A 21,187-nucleotide genomic window follows, 5' to 3' on the forward strand; every position below is an offset into this window, starting at 1 on the left:
AGACACACACATATATTTCTGTGTATATATACATATGTATACTTTAAGTTACTTAAATAGTATGCACTGGTCATAAAAATGTATATTTTGAAATACATATTTTAAAAATTTTACAATTATACACATTGCCCTGCAACTTATTTTTTCCTCTGGCTATCTCATGGAAATCTTTCCATTATTTATGTATTTATTCTTACTGGCTGTTTACTAATATATAAAAGAAAGCTATTCTATTTAACCTCTGCCTACTGAGGAACATTTATACCATTGCCGGTCTTGAGATGCAGAAAATACCATAGTGAATTTCCTTGTTTGTACATAATTGCCTGCTGAGTTTGGCAAATCTTTTCCAGAGTTTTGATAGGGAAAGGGTAAAACAACATAAAGGAGACTCCACTGAAGGGGATGCAAGATGGAGATGCCAAAGCACACTTCACACATCAAAAATTTTAGTCTTCACTGAAATGATTCTCTTTATATTGTTCCAAGTATGCTAAAAAAGTATTTTAAGGCCGGGCGCAGTGGCTCACGACTGTAATCCCAATACTTGAGGAGGCCGAGGCGGGCAGATCACTTGAGGCCAGGAGTTTGAGATCAGCTTGGCCAACATGTTGAAACCCCATCTCTACTAAAAATACAAAAATTAGCTGGGCATGGTGGTGCATGCCTGTAATCTCAGCTACTCAGGAGGCTGAGGCAGGAGAATCGCTTGAGCCCGGGAGGCAGAGGTTGCAGTGAGCCAAGATCGCACAACTGCACTCCAGCTTGGGTGAGAGAGCGACATTTTGTCTCAAAGAAAAAACAGGTTTTTTAAAATTATGTAATTTGAACATCTGCTTCTGGCAGTGATGGAATAACTGGTCATGAACTTGCCCTCCTGCCATAAACAACTAGAAAACTGGACAAAAATATGTGAAACTACTGTTTTAATACATTGCATAGCAGGCAGTATGAAACTGATCCTTGACAGAAAGGAAACAAAATAAGCCTCTACTTGCCCCAACTTCTGTCTTAAAGCAGTTTTCAGATAACAGTACAAGGAGGGAAAGTCAAGCAAAGCACAGGTGGTCTTGCTGAGTTGAGACAGAGATTGGGGTACAGGTATGCATAAGTAGTTGGGATTTATAAATCCGACTACCATGGAGCAAAGAGATAAAGAAAGATCTCCAGAAATCTACGTAGAAATTCCCTTGGCTTTTGGGCTCAATACTAAATTGTGCCTGCTTATGGTGGAACTTAAAGAGACTGAGGAATGAATGACTACTGGGGAGCTGTAAGCCAAAAAAGTCCCAGAACCCACACACAGCTGAGAGACATCTGTGTTCGGACCAGCCAGTGTGGACAGATCTTGTTGATATCCAGAACATTCAGTTAGAGACTCTGCAAAAATCAAGCCTTAGTAGTAGGACTAAAATAGCCCTTAGAATAAAATGTAAGATAAAGACCCAACCTAGCAGGCTTATAAACAAGGCTTGAAAGGAATAAGGTGACTGCTGCTAACTTAACTACCTCAGAGAAACCAGACTCCCTCAACATTCAACACTCTATAAAAACAGACAACAAAATCTACTCAGCAAATGAGTGTCCAGTTTAATCAGAAATTACCAGATATGTGAAGCAGGAAAATGTAACACATAATCAAAAGTAAATCAGTTAAATAGACCCAGAAATGACAGAAATTATGGAATTAGCAGAGAGGCACTCTAAAACACCAATTCTAACTATTTTTGAGTATCTAGAGGAGATGAACATATTGAGGAAATAAATGGTATATGAAAGAACCAAATGTAATTTTTAGAGCTTAAGAGTACATTTGGTGGTCTTTACAGTAGTAGATCAGAAACTACAAAAGAAAAGATCTGGGAATTTGAAGACAGGAATTAAAAGTATACAAACTGAAGGAAAGGAAAAAGTCTGGAAGAAAAAAAAAATGAGTAACCCATAGGACAGGTCAAGCAGATTAACATGAAGGCTATGGATGCCCAGGATAGTGGGTAGAAGAGAAGGTGATCTATACATTTTTTTCCAATTTTGTTCAAAATGATAAATCAGAGATCCAAGAAGTACAGAAAGAAGTTCTGGCCAAATACAAAGAAAATCAAACCAGGGAAGACAGAGAAAATCTTAACCAGAGAAAAAATATATTACATACAACTGAGAACAAGGAGTTTCTGCTGATCTATTATTAAAAACAGCAAGAAAAGAAAATGAAATCTTTAAAGTGTTAGGTGGGGAAACACTGTCAATCCAGAATTCTGTATTCACTGATAAGGATGAAAATATACTGTTGCGAAATTCTTTCCTTTCTTACCTTACATGAAGTGGTATAATATGTGAAGATAATTATACCTTAAGAAAAGGTGGATTGTGATTAATGATGCATATTGTAAACCCTGGAGTAACAACTTCAAGAATAAGATCTATATTAAATATGGCAATCGAATAAATAAAAAAATTCAGAAAAATAATCCAATAGAAAGGAGGAAAAAAGGAAACAAAAACAGATGCGACAAATACTTCACATCATGCACAGAAGTTATCTCAAAATGGATCACATACGCTAAAGCTATAAAATTTGTAGAATATAGTATAATATGTTCATAATCTAGGGGCAGGTAAAGATTTCTTAGGACACGAAAAGCACGAAACACAATAGGAAAAAAAGTATGAATTGGACCTCAGCAACATTAAAAACTTCTGCTTGTCAAAACATCATTTAAAAAGATGCAGCCTGGGAGAAAATATTTGCAATCCCATCAAAGGACTTGTATCCATGGTAAATAAAGGACTGGTACAATGAATAAGAAGATAACCCATTTTTAAAATGGCCAAAATATTTTAATAGATACTTCACAAAAGATAATACTGTATGCACAATGGAAAAATGCTTTCATCAGAGAAGTGCAAATTAAAACCACAATTTAATATATCTTTCACCTACTAGAATGGCAAAACATTTAAAAACTGATAATACCAAGTGCTGGAGAGGTTGTGGAACAACAGGAACACGGTCATACATTGGTTGTAGGGAGTATACAATAGTATCATTTTGAAAAAGGTTGGTAATTTCTTTAAGGTTAAACATAGACTTACTAATGACCCAGAAATTCCACCCTTAGATACTTACTGAAAAGAAATAAGACTTGTACATGAATGTTCATAGTGCTTTATTTTTACTAGCACCAAACTGCAAACCCAAGTATCCACCTCTAGTTTCATAGATAAACATTGTGGTTTACAGTGGCATACTTCTCAGAAGTAAAAAATGAATGACTTTTACATACAACATAGATTAATCATAAAAACTTGCTAAGCAAAAGAAGGCAGACACAAAATAGGTACTTTGTAATTCCATTTATATGAAATTAAGCAACAGGCACAACTACTATCTAGTAACAGAAAGCAGATCACTCATTGACTGGGTCTAGGCATGGCGATAGGAAACTGACTACAAAGGAACAGAAGGGAACTTTTCGGCATGGAAGAAACATCCTGTATCATTGTGGTTGTGGTTAGATGGGTAAGTACATTTTTCAAAACTTGTGTCAAAACTTAAAACAGGTGCATTTTACTGTATATAAAATATACCTCTATAAAGTTGATTTTTAAAGTGCAATAAAGTTTTCACTCTTTTCCCCCATACCAAAAATAATTATATATTTAAAAGGAGTAATTGCAAACATTATGTTTTTTTACTGGTAAACTGAGCATGGGTTGAGCATCCCTAATCCAAATATGCAAAATCCAGTATGCTCCAAAATCTGAAACTTTTTGAGTGCCTGTGTGATGCCACAAGTGGAAAATTCCACATATGACTTCACATAACGAGTCATAGTCAAAACACAGTCAAAACTTTGTTCCTTGGACAAATTATAAATATTGTATAAAATTACCTTCAGGCTATGTATGTAAGGTGGATATGAAACAAATGAATTTCATATTTAGACTTGGGTCTCTTCCCCTGGATATCTCGTGTATATGCAAATATTCCAAAATCTAAATATCTGAAACCTGAAACACTTCTGGTCTCTAGCATTTCAGATAAGAGATACTCAACCTGTAACTTACAGAGGTGGATCAGCAAAGGTGCCTGCTTTAATTTTAAAAGATCTGTACATAGAGGTTTTCTTGTTTTATAGAGATCTTGTTAGATTAAAGGTAACATCAGTGATGAAGCTGTTTCCTTGATTTGTGTACTTTACATGAAGTGTTAAGTCTGAGATGTAGGCATCTCTTTACTGTAAATGGATGCATGGTCATTAACATGTATGGATTTCAGGTAATGAGGAGTTAGCATGTCTCATATTTGAACCTATTTCTTTTTCCTTGACTAAATATCAAATTTAGTACTTCACAGGTTATTTTAAGTATCAAATGAAAGGCTTCTGGTGATATGTTCAGATTTTTTTTTTTTAGAAGATTCCTTTCTGTAGTTGTTAATTATATTACTCTGGTGATGGTTGGGCGCACTGGCTCACCCCTGTAATCCCACCACTTTGGGAGGCAGAGGCGGGTGGATTGCTTGAGGTCAGGAGTTCAAGACCAGCCTGGCCAACATGGTGAAACCCTGTCTCTACTGAAACAGAAAAATTAGCTGAGTGTGGTGGTGGGCACCTATAATCCCAGCTACTTGGGAGGCTGAGGCAGGAGAATTGCTTAAACCCAGGAGGTGGAGGTTGCAGTGAGCCAAGATCACACCACTGCACTCCAGCCTGGGCAACAGAGCAAGACTCCGTCTCAAAAAACAAAAATTACTCCAGAGATGTCGCTAATTTGAAAGAAACTCAGGTCATAACTGCTACAAAAGTGACCTAGCTAATGGCAGTTATCATTGTGCTTTCAAAGAATTTCTATTTATAAGTATTTAACCACCAGCAAATATCTGAGTTCCACTTTTGGTTTAGGTACTGTAAATAATTAAAATCATCTTTTAAAAAGCATATGGATATAAAAGTAAATACTGTATAAAAAACTAAAAACTTTGTGGAACATAATAAATATAAAAAGACAAAAAAATAGATTGGGAAAAATATTTGCGATAAATGTATTAATCTTGTCTGTATTATATAAGAAATACATATAGATAGGACAATTGAGATCCCAAAGACTAATATATGCAAAAGTAGGCACAGACTATTCACTGGATATTAAATTCAATCAGAAAACACACAGAATAATATCTGACACTGCCAACAATCAAATAAATGCACAGAAAAATATTACCAAGGTATTAGTTATTTACAAAAATCAAAAACATTCATCCAAGCCTCATAACCATTTGTAAGGATGTACTCCCAAAGAATAAAATAGTTAAATGTAAAAGAAGAAACCATGAGACATTTCTAAGAAAGACTCAAAATTCAGAAGATATGAAAGCAAAGGCTCATAAGAGAAATGAGAAACTGGGAATATTTGCTATTTGTACTACAAAGGGCTAATCTCCCTAGTACTTAAAGAGTGCTTATGAAATGAGGGAAAAAAAAGAGATCAACCCAGTAGCCAAATGGCAAAAGACATGCAAAAAGATATCACAGAGAAGGAATTAAATGCCTCTTAAACACGAAAAGAAGAATCAGCCTCACTCATAAGACAAAGGTATCATTTTTTGCCATACATATTGGCAAAAATCTATTAGATTGGTGCAAAAGTAATTGTGGTTTTTGCCATTAAATGTATTTTGTGGCAAAAACCGCAGTTATTTTTGCACCAAACTATAATGTAATAAAAGTCAAATCATGGCATTACTGTCTGTTGGTTTATTCTGGTATAAAATAGTAAAAACTGACAGAAAAGCCAAGCAGGTTAAAAATAATAATAAAGGTTATAATGTAGGGCCCCAAGCAAGGCTGACTTTGTATGTTAAGTGCAGGTTGGTATGGGCAGGCAAGTTTAGGGAACGCTTCATGAAGAGATGGAATGTAGAAACCACTGATCCTGGTTTACCGTCAATGGGATGGTCAGACAAAGATATCCCTAGATTGTTGATAGTTGCCTTATTATTTGTATAATGTTTTTATTTTACTTTTACTGGTGTCCATAACTACATGGTTTTATTTATTCATATATATTACCTGCTTTTAGAACGCAGGAAAAAACACATTTTAGGGAGAAACTGGAAATTTAGACACGAAAGATGTTCACCTTATAGCTTTATCAAAGTAACGCTTCAGAATGTTAATTACATATGGCTTTTCCAAATTCACTACTTTGTTCCTTTTTTGATGACTGTGATGTACACACTTTCCTACTAGAGCAGTCTTACACTTCACTGCACATATGTCGATTTTATTAGATAGCAAGGAAGTGGCCTTGCTATTGGCCCTTGGACAAACTAGTTCCAGTGATAAAAGTGAATGATCATACAGTTTCTGATATTCTTTCAGTAAACTTATGTCCTTTTTCTACAAATAGATTTAACGTTTAAATGTATCTAAATGCAGAGTTAATTTGGAGATTTTTGGCAAATATTTGTACATAAGACCTTCCAGAATCTTAAAATCGCTTACGTAAGTGAAATTCAAATTTTACATTCTTGTATACATTTACTTTTCAAGAAAGTAATTTGTGATTAAAAAAAAGTTGCATTCTCTCTTATTAAACCCAGTAGTGTATTTTTCTTCATAAAACGTTTACAAGTAAAACCAGTCAAAAGAATAGTGAAAATAAATTCCTTCCCCATACATAGATCATTTTGGTCTGGTCAGTAATTCAACTGTCTTAGATAACAAACTGTAAAATAAAAACTTTTAAAAAGCAATTTTAAAGATTGTTGCTGGAAAGTAAGTTTTTTAGTTTACATTGAACAGAAATAGGCAAATGTCTCATATTGCAGGTGGCTTAAAAAAAAAGTATTCTGTTCTAAATATGCTTATGATTGTCACTGAGTAAAAATCTTGTTATTTACCAGTTTATACATAGAACATTATAGGAGATAGTCTTTTCATTTAGGAGAAGGTCACCATCATTATTTTACAACTGATGATTTTATAATAGGTCCTTCTGGTTCTTCATGGTCATTATTGAAGTATAATGCATTGAAGATATGGCCTGTACAAAGGCAGAACAGGGATGTTAATTAGAATTTTGACAAGCCTACTCCAATAAAATGATGAGATTATTTGTAATTGATGTCACAATCAATTACCATTTAGTTCATCATGAGCATTCTAATAGGTTTGGCCTTGGTATTGGCCCCAGGATGTTGCTGAGTGAGTGGCTGCCCTGCTTATGCTGTTATTGAGACACAAGGGCACATTTTCAGTCAGCATCCTAATGACCTCTTTTGAAGTCTATTAAATTAATGACCCTGTCACACTGTTTTGATCTCTCATAACCTCAGTTTGGGGTTTGTGTAACAAATTAATATTTGGGAACCATATGACAAAAAAAGATAGGTTTTTTAAAAAGTTGAAACCTTTGATATTTAGTAAAAGTTACTTTATTGTGCAAGAAATAAAAGGAAAAATGCAATATTAGGATTTCTATCTATTCTATAAAAGAGAGCCTTAGGACATTTCTCTCTACCTCTGAATGACATGCTTTTTAATTATAGTACCCAAATTAGGTTTTATCTTTAAGAGGCTGCATTTCTTCTCTAATTCTAGGTGCCAATGGGTCATGTTTGGTTAGAAGGTGACAATCTACAGAATTCTACAGATTCCAGGTACTATGGACCTATTCCATATGGACTAATAAGAGGACGAATCTTCTTTAAGGTACCATTTTCTGCTTAAAATGTAAGGTTTTTAAGGTTTATTTTCTGAGCTAGAAAAAAAGTTTCTCTCAAAATGATCTCTGAAATCTTCAGGCTGTCAGTGTACTTAACTGTTGCACTGAATATATTTTATGAACCTGTTGGCCTTAACTTAATAGCCATACGCAAACTTATTCCCCCCTTGCCCCTGCTCCCATAGAGATAATAATAAAATCCAAACTACCTTAGCAATAGCCTAAGAAGACTTTAATTTGAATTTCCAGAAGTTCAGTTCTCTTTTGTACAACTCTTAAAACCATGTTCACATCCTGCCCAGGGCATATTTTAATAAGCATGTGCAGAAGAACAGTCTAGATTCAAACTACCTGTACTCAAACTACCCCAGTTGAGTACTGTGAGTCACAGACTTATTGTGAATGTATGGTTATTAGGGAAGATTATTGTTTTCACTGGCCCCTCCTTTTTATCACAGTCAGTGAGGAGAAAAACATTCATGAATACATGGAGCTGTTGGATAATTTACAGGATTCTTTACATTTAAACAGATGCCATATTCAAGTACTTAAACCTAAGCCCCTTTGGTTGAAAGTATACAGTTAACTCTTATTTTCAAGTAGTAAAAGAAAACACAGACCATATATTCATACATATTTATTCACACACTACACACATATAATTTCACGTACAATGTTTGAATGTTCCAAACTTTGGAGTTTAAACATATATACACATAAGTTTATTTTCTCAAGTCTTACTTTGATGCAGAAAATTTTATTCTTGATTGATGAGTAAGGCAAAAGTGTTTATCTGGCATAGAGAAAAGGGACGGATAGCAAAAGGGAATATGATGATAGTATAACATTACTTTCACTAATTGTCTTCAACCTCATTTTGATTTTACAGATTTGGCCTCTGAGTGATTTTGGATTTTTACGTGCCAGCCCTAATGGCCACAGATTTTCTGATGATTAGTAAGCATTTATTCTTTTGACTTGATTATTGTCTCCTTTTCATGTGATTTATTACTCCTGTTGAAACCTTGTACTTACCAATAAACTATTTGCTATTCAGTTTTAGTTGTTTTTAATTGTTAAATGTAAAGAATATTCGACACACATTCTGCAAGTTCTGTTAGTTCAAAATATATGGATAAAAATGTCACCCAAAAAAGTCATCTAAATTTTACGATACAAAAATATTTTGGGAGGGGGAACCTGGATGACTACCTCACTTTTGAATTCTTGTTCTTATAGGTATAATGAAACTAATCGATTCTTCTTAAATATGCCTCATACTTTAGCAGCTACATTTACAAGTCAGAGTAGTAACTATTCGTATTTATAAGTTCAACCTGACAATGCCAGATTTGATAAAAAGCTGCTAGTCTACATGCTCAGCCCACTCATTTGAAATTAAGTAAAAATGTCTCTAAAGGATCCCTTAAAGTTCTTTAAATGAGTTCTGACTTTTACTGTACACAAAATATTAAATAAATACATAGAAACATGCATCTTTGAGGCATATACCATCTGTAGTTGGCTATAGTCAATAATACTTTATAAAAGTTCATTTCATCATAGCAGCAGTGCCAATGGCTCTGTCTTCATAACTATAGGCATTAATACTATATCTTTTTTTTTTTTTTTTTTTTTTTTTTTTGAGACAGAGTCTTGCTCTGTAGCCCAGGCTGCAGTGCAGTGGCACAACCTTGGCTCACTGCAACCTCTGCCTCCTGGGTTCAAGCGATTCTTGTGCCTCAGCCTCCTGAGTAGTTGGGACCACAGGCACACACCAACATGACTGGCTAATTTTTAAAAAAATTATTTTTAGTAGATATGGGGTTTCACCATGATGGCCAGGGTGGTCTTGAACTCCTGACCAAAGGTGATCCGCCTGCCTTAGTCTCCCAAAGTGCTGGGATTACAGATGTGAGCCACCATGCCTGGCCCCAATATTATATCAACACTCCAAAATAAAAGGGGAAATCATGCACCAATTTCATGTCATTATTTTTAAAAAAGCTTCTGGCCGGGCATGGTGGCTCACGCCTGCAATCCCAGCACTTTGGGAGGTTGAGGTGGGCGGATCATTTGAGGCCAGGAGTTCAAGACCAGCCTAGCCAACATGATGAAATCCCATCTCTATTAACAAAACTTAGGCCAGGCACCGTGGCTCACACCTGTAATCCTAGCACTTTGGGAGGTCGAGGCAGGTGGATCACCTGAGGTCAGGAGTTTGAGACCAGCCTGGCCAACATGGTGGAACCCCATCTCTACTAAAAATACAAAAATTAGCTGGGCATGGTGGTGGGCACGTGTAATCCCAGCTACTCAGGAGGCTGAGGCTGGAGAATCACTTGAACCCAGGAGACGGAGGTTACAGCGACCCGAGATCATGCCAGTGCACTCCAGCTGGCGCAACAGAGTGAGACTCTTAGAAAAAAGAAATTAAAATTAAAAGCTTCCATTTCCTAAATTACATTTAAATTTGAAGATGGCAGTGTTTACAAGCTTTGGAAATACAGGGCCAAGATTGGAGGCAACACTTTCTGCAGTTGCCACTTTGTCTTTATTAACTTTGAAATAACCTTATGAATATCCATAACCAGCCTTCCTTATGGGAGAACTGGCCTCACATTATTCACAAAGATTCTAGGTGTATAACAGCCCTATAACTTTAGCAACTAGAAACGTTATCTGTTAGACCAGAAACTTAGTAACTATAAAGGAATATGATGATACTGTTACCCACTCAAAAGACATGGTCATATTAAGAAAATTCTTATTTTGTGTCATGGAAAAAAATGTCATAATAAAGTTCCCAGATGGGAATTCACCAAATATAATCAAATCTATTTTTGTGACAACTTGTAAATATAAATTATAAATACAAATAAATATATTCATTCTCTATTAATCTGAGGTGGTCTCTGCTTGATAATTGTATATTTTCTTTGCAAATAATAGGGCTGACAAAGAATCCATTTCCTTGAATGGACAAAGCTCAATAGCTTCTCCTCATCATGTCTCAATACCACAGTTAAAGCATTTCAAGTTGTGAACAATTTTAGTTATAATGAAGGAGTTCTATAATTAGTGAACATGTATCACAAGAAATCAGGCTAACTTCTTCTGCTTCATCCTTGGAAACACTGTATTTTCCACCACATCTGCAACTCAGATAAAAAGAGTGATCACCTGCAAAAGAAAACAAAATAATGTTTCAAAGACTTGTAAGTAACTACCTCACTAATACCCTTAAAAGGTGCAGAGTTTATTCCATAGAAATTGTAAAACAAAACGAAGAAGCTCAGTAAAGATAAAATGTATTTAAAGGAGAACTGGATTTCTTGAAAGGGGCACTGTTTCTAAAGATTATCTACCAAACAATCTTTCTCTGTAGAGGAGATGGGTTGAAGCTATGAATTAAAAGTCCAAGGATTTTGGGAGGAGAGGGCATGCTCAGAAGCAACCCATGAAACTTATTTGAAGTTTTGTGTTTTCTTAAAATTCATATAAATTTTACATTCTTTTCAACAATGTATTTGTCTAAAATATTACAGTGAAGGAAAAGAAAAACAGCCCTACCTGTCCCACTGTTAGGGAGGATGATGCTTTTGCCTGAAGTCTATCCTTTAGAGAAAGCCAGACTATTTATCAAATGCAACATCTGGATACTTTCTCTTCTAGTGTCACACTATTTCAAGAATCTTGACTTAAGTCTATAAACACAACACCATGTTGTTGTTTTTTAAATCCTGTGGGGGTATGTGTGTGTTTCTGTTTGTTTGATGTTTACAAATGATACATGAACCAACAAAATGCTGAAGTGGGATGCCCAAAGGAGGCAATACGGTGCAATACTTAGGCTCCTGATCGTGGAAATTTTAAGTGTGTCATTTTCCTGGGAAGTTGAAATGCTTGTGCCCTTTGACTTAAAGAATCTCTGATCCGTTGGTCATTCCATTTTACTGTCTCTGAGAAGTAACTGTCAAAGGAAAATAACTTATCAATCACATTATTTCACCACCATCATAATTGATTATTACATAAATAAGTCTCAAAGGACTCATGATTTCATACAATCAAATATCTTCATTCAATTATCAAATTTGATTAATACTTAGATCGCATCATATGTAGTTGAAAAAAGAAAAATTCCACTGCCTTGTACCTGCTCTCTTATCAAGTTCAGCCTTGGAAAAACTGGCAATTAAATAAGCTAACTTTATGTGTTTTTTTTTTTTAATCAGTAAAGAAAATGAATTCATTCACCTAATCCAGCTTTTTATTCTTTACCACAATGCCTTTGTTCTCCATACAGAAAAATAATTTAATCTTGAATTCCAAATGCAAACATCTTCCCTGTCTAAGCCAACATCTATGTACTACAGCATGTTCTGAAAGTGAATTTTTTTAGTATTAAATTGTCTAAAAAGATACATATTCTAACCATTGATTTTCCTAAGCTAACTCTCCCCCTACCCCCTTGTTTTTTTACCACCTCAGTGAACCCTGAAAAACAATCTGAGTTGACATGTTCTTGGTAAATGACACAGAGGACACCATGGGCTACTGTGGAGTTTTTTCATAGATGACTCCAAATGTTAATGCTCAATAAAAATTCAAATCTTGTAAAAGTTCTGCTTATATTATTATTATACCATCAATCTTTTAACCAGGTGATAACTTTTACAGAAATCATCATTTTAAATACTCTGAATGAAGGCCAACAAAATGACCAAGGCATATAACAGACTAACTGTAAGGGTAAAGATTAGCTTCAATATCCGAACAACTCACATATGCCTTTTAAGCATAATAAAATGCATCATTTCATACTGCCCTTTGATCAGGCAACCAACAGTTTGGCTATGTCTATCCTGTAGGGTTTCATGAACTTTTCTCCTGTTCTGGATCTTCACTTTCCATAGCTATTCTGAAAATGATCCTAAAGGGATCTTCAAACAAATTTTTCCTTTCCTAGTTGATCACACTTTTTATTTAATTTCATCTGCCAAAATTGCTCTTTTTAATTGGAAAAAAAATTTAGCTCAAAACTTCCATGATTCATTTTTAAGTATTTCTACAAGAATAATGGTTGCATGTAGCTCTTGCTCAGTATTTTCTCTCATTAATATAAGAATTATTTCCATCTTTAGTTATAAAAACCTAAGTGTCTAAGGGCGTCCTATACTTTTAAGATTAACTGTATTCACTATGGATGGGATTCTTCTATATCTTCTTTACTGTCAAATTTACTTTAGGGAGTTCCAGGGGCAATAACACATTGATGATAACGCTTGATGATTTTTTGTAGTACATTCCTTCCATATGTTAGCATTTTCACTTGTATCAGAAAGTCCATGTGTTTATTGACCGGACAGATGCTTAAGCCATATTGTTTTTTCCTTTTCTTTTTAAAAGTATATATATAATATATTTCTAATCTTTCTTGTAGAGATGCAGTCTTGCTATGTTTGTTTTTTTTTTTTTTTTTTTTTTTTTTCCTATTCTCACAGTCTGTTCTCAGAGTCTTCCTATGTTGCCCAGGCTGGTCTCAAACTCCTGACCTCTGCGATTCTCCAAACTCAGCATCCCAAAGTGCTGGGATTCCAGGCTCCCAGCCCGTATTCTCATTTAAAATTAAGATCTTAACATTATATCATTATATATTTAAAAGGTAAAAAAAAATTTATAAAAACCAGTTTTCACTATTTTCATACTATCATAAACAAAATATATCACCCATATCGACTATAGCAAGAACTAATTTATTAAGACATTAAACACATACAAACGTACATATACATACCAATAGATAAGGAGACAAACTATATTTTCAAAACATATTTAGTCTCCTTGAAGTTTGTGTATTTGGCAAAAAATAAAAAGTATATGTGTATGCATATATATTTTTTTAGTTGGGCAAGTCTCCCTGATAAATGACATATTCTAGAGTGTCCCTTCCACAAACCAGCAGTGAAAAGTCTGTGTCACTAGTATATTGTTTTCACAGTATTTCTTCCTGTTTACTCTGATGAGACTGTCACCACCACTAAGAGCCCCAGTTACACAAAACCTCAACTTTTCCAATTATTCACTGAATTTCTACTCTAGGATTTCACTTGAGGGGTTGGGGACAGAATGGCCCCAGAGGCAAAGACACGATTCCCTTTCTAAGTTAATATGGCTTGTGACCCACGTCTTAGGGGCACTAAGTTAAGAATTTTCCATTTAAAAAGCAAATTTGGTTTCAGATGGCTCTGTTTTTATCTTCTACCTATCCACACTCATTAGTAGATTTTTATAAACCTGGGGGGAATTTGTACTCATGCTGAACAATAAGGTTAAAAGGTTAAGCATATATAAAGATTCTAGGAAATAGTAAGATTTTCTTCATTTGCCCAGGGAAACAAGTAAGTATGGTACTCATGGCTTCTGTTTAGTAAAGGGTGTTTCCCAATGTAATGATGTCTAACCAGAACAATTCAAGGAACCATCAGAAGAACAGGGAAACTACATTGGATTTAAGTTCTAAAATTTTAATAACAGAAAAGCAAAAAAGACATGACTTCATGTTGCATCAAGGGAAATGGCAGATATTCTTTTCTTCCTACAAGACAATCAGTATGTGAGAGTTAAAAAAAAAAAAAATCAAGCCTCTTAAAAGCCCTGTCCTGACAGTTATGATTTTATGTAAAGGGAAAATAAAAATTCTAATAGGAATTCATCTTGTCAACATTAAAAAGAATGAAAAAAAAAAACTATCTTGTTTGACATTATTTAACCATACTACAATACTACATAGACAGTAATGCAAAAACTAAAGTAAAAAACACAACAAAAAACTCTTATGAAACTTTATGTTCCTAACATCTAATTAGAATATAAAAATAACTGGAAATGAGTCATATAGGAGGACATCAGTCAATAAATAAAGTTTAGAATTAAACAGAAATACTCCAGACAGAAACACTTACCACATATATATAGAAAGCCACACTATTATTTCTTTTTAAGATTTCCAAATATCCAATGAGTTTTTTTCCTTATAGAAAATTCCTTTTTTTTTTTAATGTTGTTAAGAGAAAAAAAAAATTCCAACCTTCATTCCAAGACATTTCTTCAAGATACACTTGAGCATCTACTGGTCCTACATTTCTTAGATCATCTTCTGTAAAACATAAAACATGACACTTAATTGTAAAACATGATACTTTAATTGTAACCTTGAAGAATGCTAAAAAGGCAACGCCAGCCTGGTCACTACAATTCTAACTTACCTAGCACTTAAAAACTTAGACTAGTACTTTTGACAGCAGTGTTAAAGTAACCTGACTTTAGCTGACTGAAAAATCTAGAACATACCATTTCTTATAAATTTTAAGTCAAAATCAATCCCATTTTTCACAACCATGCAACAGGGAAAGGCATGAAGTTAATTTTGATGATTCTTTGCAGTCAACTAGTGACTTCTATTTTGTAAGCAGTAGGGAAATGTTTTTTGTTTGTTTGTCTTTTGTCAGATAAACTAGCTAACAAAGCAGTGTGGACTTGGATAAAAATAACTATCTGAACCTTAGTTATAATATTTTACTAACTTTCTAACATTAGGTGTATTGGTTTGTTCATCTCTAAAACAGCAGTTATCTCTTCTTATCTGCTTCAGGAGGGTTGCTGTTGACCGAATTGTGTCCCCCTCAAATTAATATGTTGAAACCCTAACCCATAATTTGACTGTTCTTGGACATAGGGCTTTTAGGAGGTAATTAACATTAAATGGAGTCATAAAAGTGGGGTTCTAATCCAATAGGACTGGTGGCCTTAAAGGGAAGGGATTAGAGAGCGATCTCTTTCCACATGCACCCACACATAAAGGAAGGGGCATATGAAGGCACAGCAAGAAGGAGACTGTCTGCAAGCCAGGAAAAGAGCCCTCATCAGAAACCGAGTCAACCAGCACCTTGATCTTGGACTTGTTAGCCTCCAGAACTGTGAGAAATACATTTTGTTTATGCCACCTAGTCTATGGTGTCTTGTTATGGCAGCTGAGGCAGACTAATAGAAAGGTGTTCTCCATATCAAATGAGATCAGACTAAAAGTGCTTTAAAAAATAATGCTCTATCCAAATGTAAAAGGCTATTAATCATTTTACTTTTGATTGTTTGCAAGAGATTAAGTAACTTAAAAGAATATTTATTTCAGTATTTCAGTAACCCCACAACACAAATGTATTGTGTTGATGTTCCATTGCTGTTTCCTGGTCCAAAGTTTTTGCTGCAGATGGAAGGTCCAAGGAAGCCTGGAATTCCACCTAAGCTTTGTAACAGGAGCATCTACTCTCTTGCTTAAAACAAGTGTTCTTTGGGTCAAAGATGGCAACCAAAGATGGGAAGCATTTGTCTATTTTAAAAGGCATGTTATATTTCCTGTATGCTTGTATTGTTCTTCTAGAAGTAAATAAAAAAAGAAGAAAATAGAAAAACAAACAAAAAAACCCCTACTAAAATCCACTCCCCACCCCAATAAAATTTTCTTTAGCTGTCTCACTAGTCTCTTGTTCACTTGCTGAGAATGCTTCCGTTTGTTCTGTGATATGAATGCCCTCAATTTAATTATATTTAGTAACTGCCTGTTCAAAATTTATTAGTGAGTTACATAATTTTAAAATAGATAAAAAGGTTATACAATATTGTGAACTCACCATGGTTTTCTATTAAAGTATGTCAGATATTATACCACTTCATATTTACTGGGTACCAGTAGTCTATTAGACTGTCCCTAAAATCCAAAGATAAGGATCTTGCCTAGTGGTCAGAGATAGTTCCTCCATCTCTGTATGTCTACTGGATAGCTTATGCAGAATCTATCTGTATGCTAAGTAATTTCTGAACAAAACAAATTAATTTCCACATTCTATGTAAAGTACAGTAGGCTATATGCTATTCAGATATTCCTAATTTTAAAAAATTCTTCTAAAATTTTCATGAGTGGGGACAAAAATCTTAATCACATTTTCATTTCTTACTCAGAAGGACCAGGGTTGTTTGCTAGAATTGGGAGATTAAACACTGTTTCAGATGTGAGGAATGGGGGTAATAATTGGCACTTAACAAATCCTATTTAGGGTAAAAACAGGTATAATAAATTTCTAACAAAGTCACCTGTATTCCAGGGTATCTTATAGACATTTTAAGAAATTTTGAAATCAATCAAAGCAAATCAGACGAGAAATAATGACAAGATGAATCAGCTTTCTTAATCTAACCTATCTTGAACACCTGTAATATATGAATTGTACAAAAAGACAACCCATTCATATATATCCATGATGCCATTTTTTATTTAAAAATAGTAAATTAGAAATGACTTGCAAATACAACTGCCAATCTACTGGGAAGCTATTATTCTTCTCACATAGTTACTATTTCATGTGCAACCCTTTCTGTTATTCTACCTACTCAAAAAAGTGGCTTTTTCAGTTTTATTACTATGTTTCCTTCATCTCTATGCATAGGAACTTTAGCCACCTATTTCTTGGTTGAAAAATTAGCTTAGTTAGACCATATCTCATGGTAAATACGAAAAGAGAATACACAAAAATGTTTAGTACCTTGCCCAAGGTCAGAGTTACAAAGATTATATTAAAACATTTTCATATTCTGTGGCTGTCTAAACATCTGTATGTTGACCTGATTATTCAGTACCATGGGCACAAACAGTCCAGGTTCCTGTAGGGATTCTGGTTTCAAAAAACCAGTATCTGACAAAAAATATAACACACTGTATGATTACCCGTTAACACAAAATGTAACTGGCAAAACTACCCTATGATGGTGGGGGAAATGAGAAGTTAGTGGTAACTGGAAGAAGTCATAAGAGGCTTTCCAGGTCAGGCACTGTGACTCACACCTGTAATCCCAGCACTCTGGGAGGCTGAGGCGGGTGGATCACCTGAGATCAGGAGTTCGAGACCAGCCTGACCAATATGGTGAAACCCCATCTCTACTAAAAATACAAAAATTAGTCAGGTGTGGTGGTGTGCGCCTGTAGTCCTAGCTAATAGGGAGGCTGAGACAAGAATTGCTTGAACCCAGGAGGCAGAGGTTGCAGTGAGTCAAGATCGCACCATTGCACTCCAGCCTGGGTGACAGAGCAAGACTCCGTCTTGAAAACAAAAAACCAGAGGCTTTCTGGTTAAATGGGTGTGTTTACTGTGAAAATCCATCAAGCTATACACTTAGATTTATGCACTTCTCTGTATGGATTAAATTTTTTAAAGTTTTAAAGGTAGTATGTTGAGACTCTTAAGTGGCTACATTTTTAAATAGAAATAAGAAAATAAAAGGAGAAAGAAGAAACTCAAGAAAGTGTATATTCTTTGAAAGGATGGTAATCTAACAATTTCTGAAAAAGGCTAGGGGTGATTAACTTGGGAAAATTGGATCCCTGGAGAACTGTATAATGAGCAGACATGGTACACACAAGTAAAAGGTGAATCTAAATGTGGGCGGTGGGGGGTGACCAAGATCCTTTGTTGAGAGGCAGGTGTCCAAGGATGGGGCAACAGCAAATTCCCTCTCCTCAAACCCCACTACAATTACAAAGAAGGAGCACAAACAAATCAATGTTTTTTTTTTTCTTTTTAAACAATGATCTCTGCTTGTCCACCATTGTGGTTATAATTAAAAAACTTAATTCTTCCCCATCCTCTAAAGTAACTTATAGGAACCCTGTAATTAGCTTTAATAATTGTCTACTAATCAGGCATAGCATTTTCAAAACAGATAAGTTAGTTTTCTTTTGTAGTATTACATATTTTTCTCTTGTAATAAAACATTTTCATAGGTATCTAGAAAAGTAAATCCTATCTCCTAAAGTTCCCCTGTTAACATGACACTACTAAAAGGGTTGAGAAAACATAAACTGATTTAGAGAGTGATTTAATTAAATGAACAGATCCAAGATATTAAATCTGGAATTTTTGATATAGAATGGTAGTAAGCATTTTGAAACAAAATACAGCCATTTGGAAATAAAAAGCATTGTCTGGCATGTGGTGTACTCTTATAGTGAGTCCAATGATACTAAATGATTCCTGATTCTTTTGAAGTAAATGGGTTCAACTTTTTCTAAGGTATCTAGGAACATTAAGGTCTGTTCATACCCTGTGCTGTGCTCACAAGCTTAGCCAAATATGGAAACAAGAAAAACTTCCAAATCTATTTACATAAAGAAGTCAGTACATTACAAAGAGAGGTTCTTGAGAAATATAATGTTAAAATCAAATAATGTATGTGCTTACTTGAAAAAGAATCTTTCAACCTTTAGAAGTATAGGCCCTTCTGACCTTGTGTTCTATTGGATTTGTCTGACAACAAGAGGTGAAAGAATTCTGTAGCTCCATTGTCTCAACAGTGGGATCTAAGAAAACACTGGCAGGACTCATCAGAGAGGTTTATGAGCCTGCAATTCAAAGAGATTAAAAGGAAAATCTAAGGAGATTCTTTCACACTGAAGAATAACATTAAATAACTATTAGCAGCTTGGTTCAGTAAAGCTTACTAGAGCTCTCGCTGGGTCATTCACAACTTTCTAAAAGAGGAAAGGTTTTTTTTCAGCTCCATTTGGGAATCAATAAATATTTCTTACTTCTTACAAGACAATGGAATTCCTGTCTTTTTAAGCTTCCTCCTAATGATAGTAAAATTTCTAAAACAACTCTTTGTTTCATGCCTAAATAATTACACATCCTAATCCTAGGAAACCTATCTGTAGTTACAATTTAAAAAATAAAGTAAAAATAAAAAATAAATAACAGCAACGAAAAGCTACAGGGGAGAGGAATTTAACTTTATTCATTATGGCCAAGATATTTTGAAGTCTCATTCAACCCCATACTGGCCAAAAGATCAAGTCCACCTGCAGCTCTGTCCATAATATTCATGTGCAGCAATGCCATGTTATTCACATGATCATCATATCCCCACGATGCTCTCATTTAGCAATTAGTCCACTGTGTTTATGTTTATGTCATTTCAAATGTTTAAAGTTTATTTCAAACTTAAAGACACTGGTGTGTAAGTTAAAAATAAACAACAGTTTTTCCTTTAGGTCTAATTCAGTATCTTGCTCTCTTAAAACCAAGTAATTTAATTTTAAACCATCACCTCATTCTTAAAGAACACTTCACTATACACAATTAAATTTTTTATGTAGGAAGTAACTTGAACATAATCAGTTTCCTTGTCTTTAACATGCCTCTGCTCTTGAAAAATTCTCTACCTTGATAAGAGATTGAGAAACAGGCTACATTTAATTGGAAGCCTGTTCTTTAAGTCATAAACCCTATAATCCTTTCCCAGATGAAACTGAAGAGTCATTATTACAAGGCTTTCCACACTGAAGAAAAACTACAAACTTGGAACCTGATTATGAACTTGAATAACTGTGGAGCTTTTATAAACTGTAGGTAAACCCAGTCAGTGCTCACTGAAGGTACCAAATGAAACCCACAAACTGATTTCCTTCCACTTCACTACAAAACAGGTAAAAGAGCAGCAGAAGTAGGCCTGGTATCTTATTCTGACCCTCAAATATCCCTCGTACATGACTATCTGGAACTACAAATAGTAGATTGCACACAACTCATACAAAATAGTGATTGAGAAAAAATGTCTTTGAATTCCGCTCCCCCGATCAACTACTTTACGTGACCTTAGTCAAATTACTAAACCTGAAAAACAGATATTCTCTGAAAAACAGGTATTAATATCTTCCTCACAGGTTGTTAAACAATGTTTAAAAGAACTACCACAGTTCTAGTGCTTAATAAAAATCACAGTTATTTTTAAACTGCTGTTACCCCTCACTGTTTGTGTTGAGCTATCTATACCAGACCATAAGAAAATGACTAAAAACCAATCCATTATTAGTAGGAGAAAAATACCTCAAGTACCACAGTGTAGGAAGGCAGCAACTCTTGACTTCGGATTTATAAGTGTTGAAGTCTGATGTACTCTGCTATTGTAGGTCCCCCAAAAATGGACCCATTGTTATCAAAGTCATAGTCTATTTAATTATTCAGTCCTCCCAAAATATCAAACATAGAACCAAATGATAGGAACCAGATGAAAAAAAGTTCAAAATAATTCTGTGGCTTTAGTTCAGAGAGCATAAATTATGATGGATTAGAATACCACAAGGCTGTGGTGGGTGGTGGGAAGTTGGGGGTAGGGGAGATGGAAGGACCTAAGTTGAACCTTGAACAAAGAATAAGAATCAGAACAGGAGGGTGGTTCTGATTAATAACATGCAGTATAAACAGATGTGTGTCTGGGAGCCTCTAAATGGGCCAGGGGATAAAATTCACATTAGGTTTGAAATAGGTAATAAGTTGGAAAAAGTAGCAGGGACAAGCTTAAAAGCTTCTGTCCCATTTAAATTCCAGGTGAATGGGTAGGTGTTATT

At 34.7% G+C, this 21,187-nt stretch overlaps 2 protein-coding genes across 12 annotated transcripts in view; one reads left to right on the top strand and one right to left on the bottom strand.

Moving 5' to 3' along the window:
- Positions 1-8,784, top strand: part of IMMP1L (inner mitochondrial membrane peptidase subunit 1) — a 77,503-nt gene extending 68,719 nt beyond the window's left edge. For all 10 annotated transcript variants that reach the window (XM_002821918.4, XM_063728498.1, XM_054524553.2 and 7 more), the window contains 2 exons: positions 7,605-7,715; positions 8,618-8,784. In XM_002821918.4, the coding sequence (XP_002821964.1) occupies positions 7,605-7,715; positions 8,618-8,686 (180 nt within the window). In that variant the 3' untranslated portion in view covers positions 8,687-8,784. The remainder of the gene's footprint in view (positions 1-7,604; positions 7,716-8,617) is intronic.
- The window catches only part of DNAJC24 (DnaJ heat shock protein family (Hsp40) member C24), a 59,278-nt gene continuing 46,441 nt past the window's right edge, over positions 8,351-21,187 (bottom strand). Inside the window, exons 3-4 of one of the 2 annotated variants that reach the window (XM_009246503.3) lie at positions 14,822-14,890; positions 8,351-10,911 (exon numbers count right to left, since the gene is read on the bottom strand). In XM_009246503.3, coding sequence (XP_009244778.1) covers positions 10,781-10,911; positions 14,822-14,890 — 200 coding nt within the window. In that variant the 3' untranslated portion in view covers positions 8,351-10,780. Of the gene's footprint in view, positions 10,912-11,301; positions 11,702-14,821; positions 14,891-21,187 lie in introns of those variants that run through there. The other variant, XM_054524557.1, reaches the window with a different exon arrangement.

The sequence above is a fragment of the Pongo abelii genome, chromosome 9, assembly GCF_028885655.2.
Source record: "Pongo abelii isolate AG06213 chromosome 9, NHGRI_mPonAbe1-v2.0_pri, whole genome shotgun sequence".
Classification (NCBI taxonomy): domain Eukaryota; kingdom Metazoa; phylum Chordata; class Mammalia; order Primates; family Hominidae; genus Pongo; species Pongo abelii.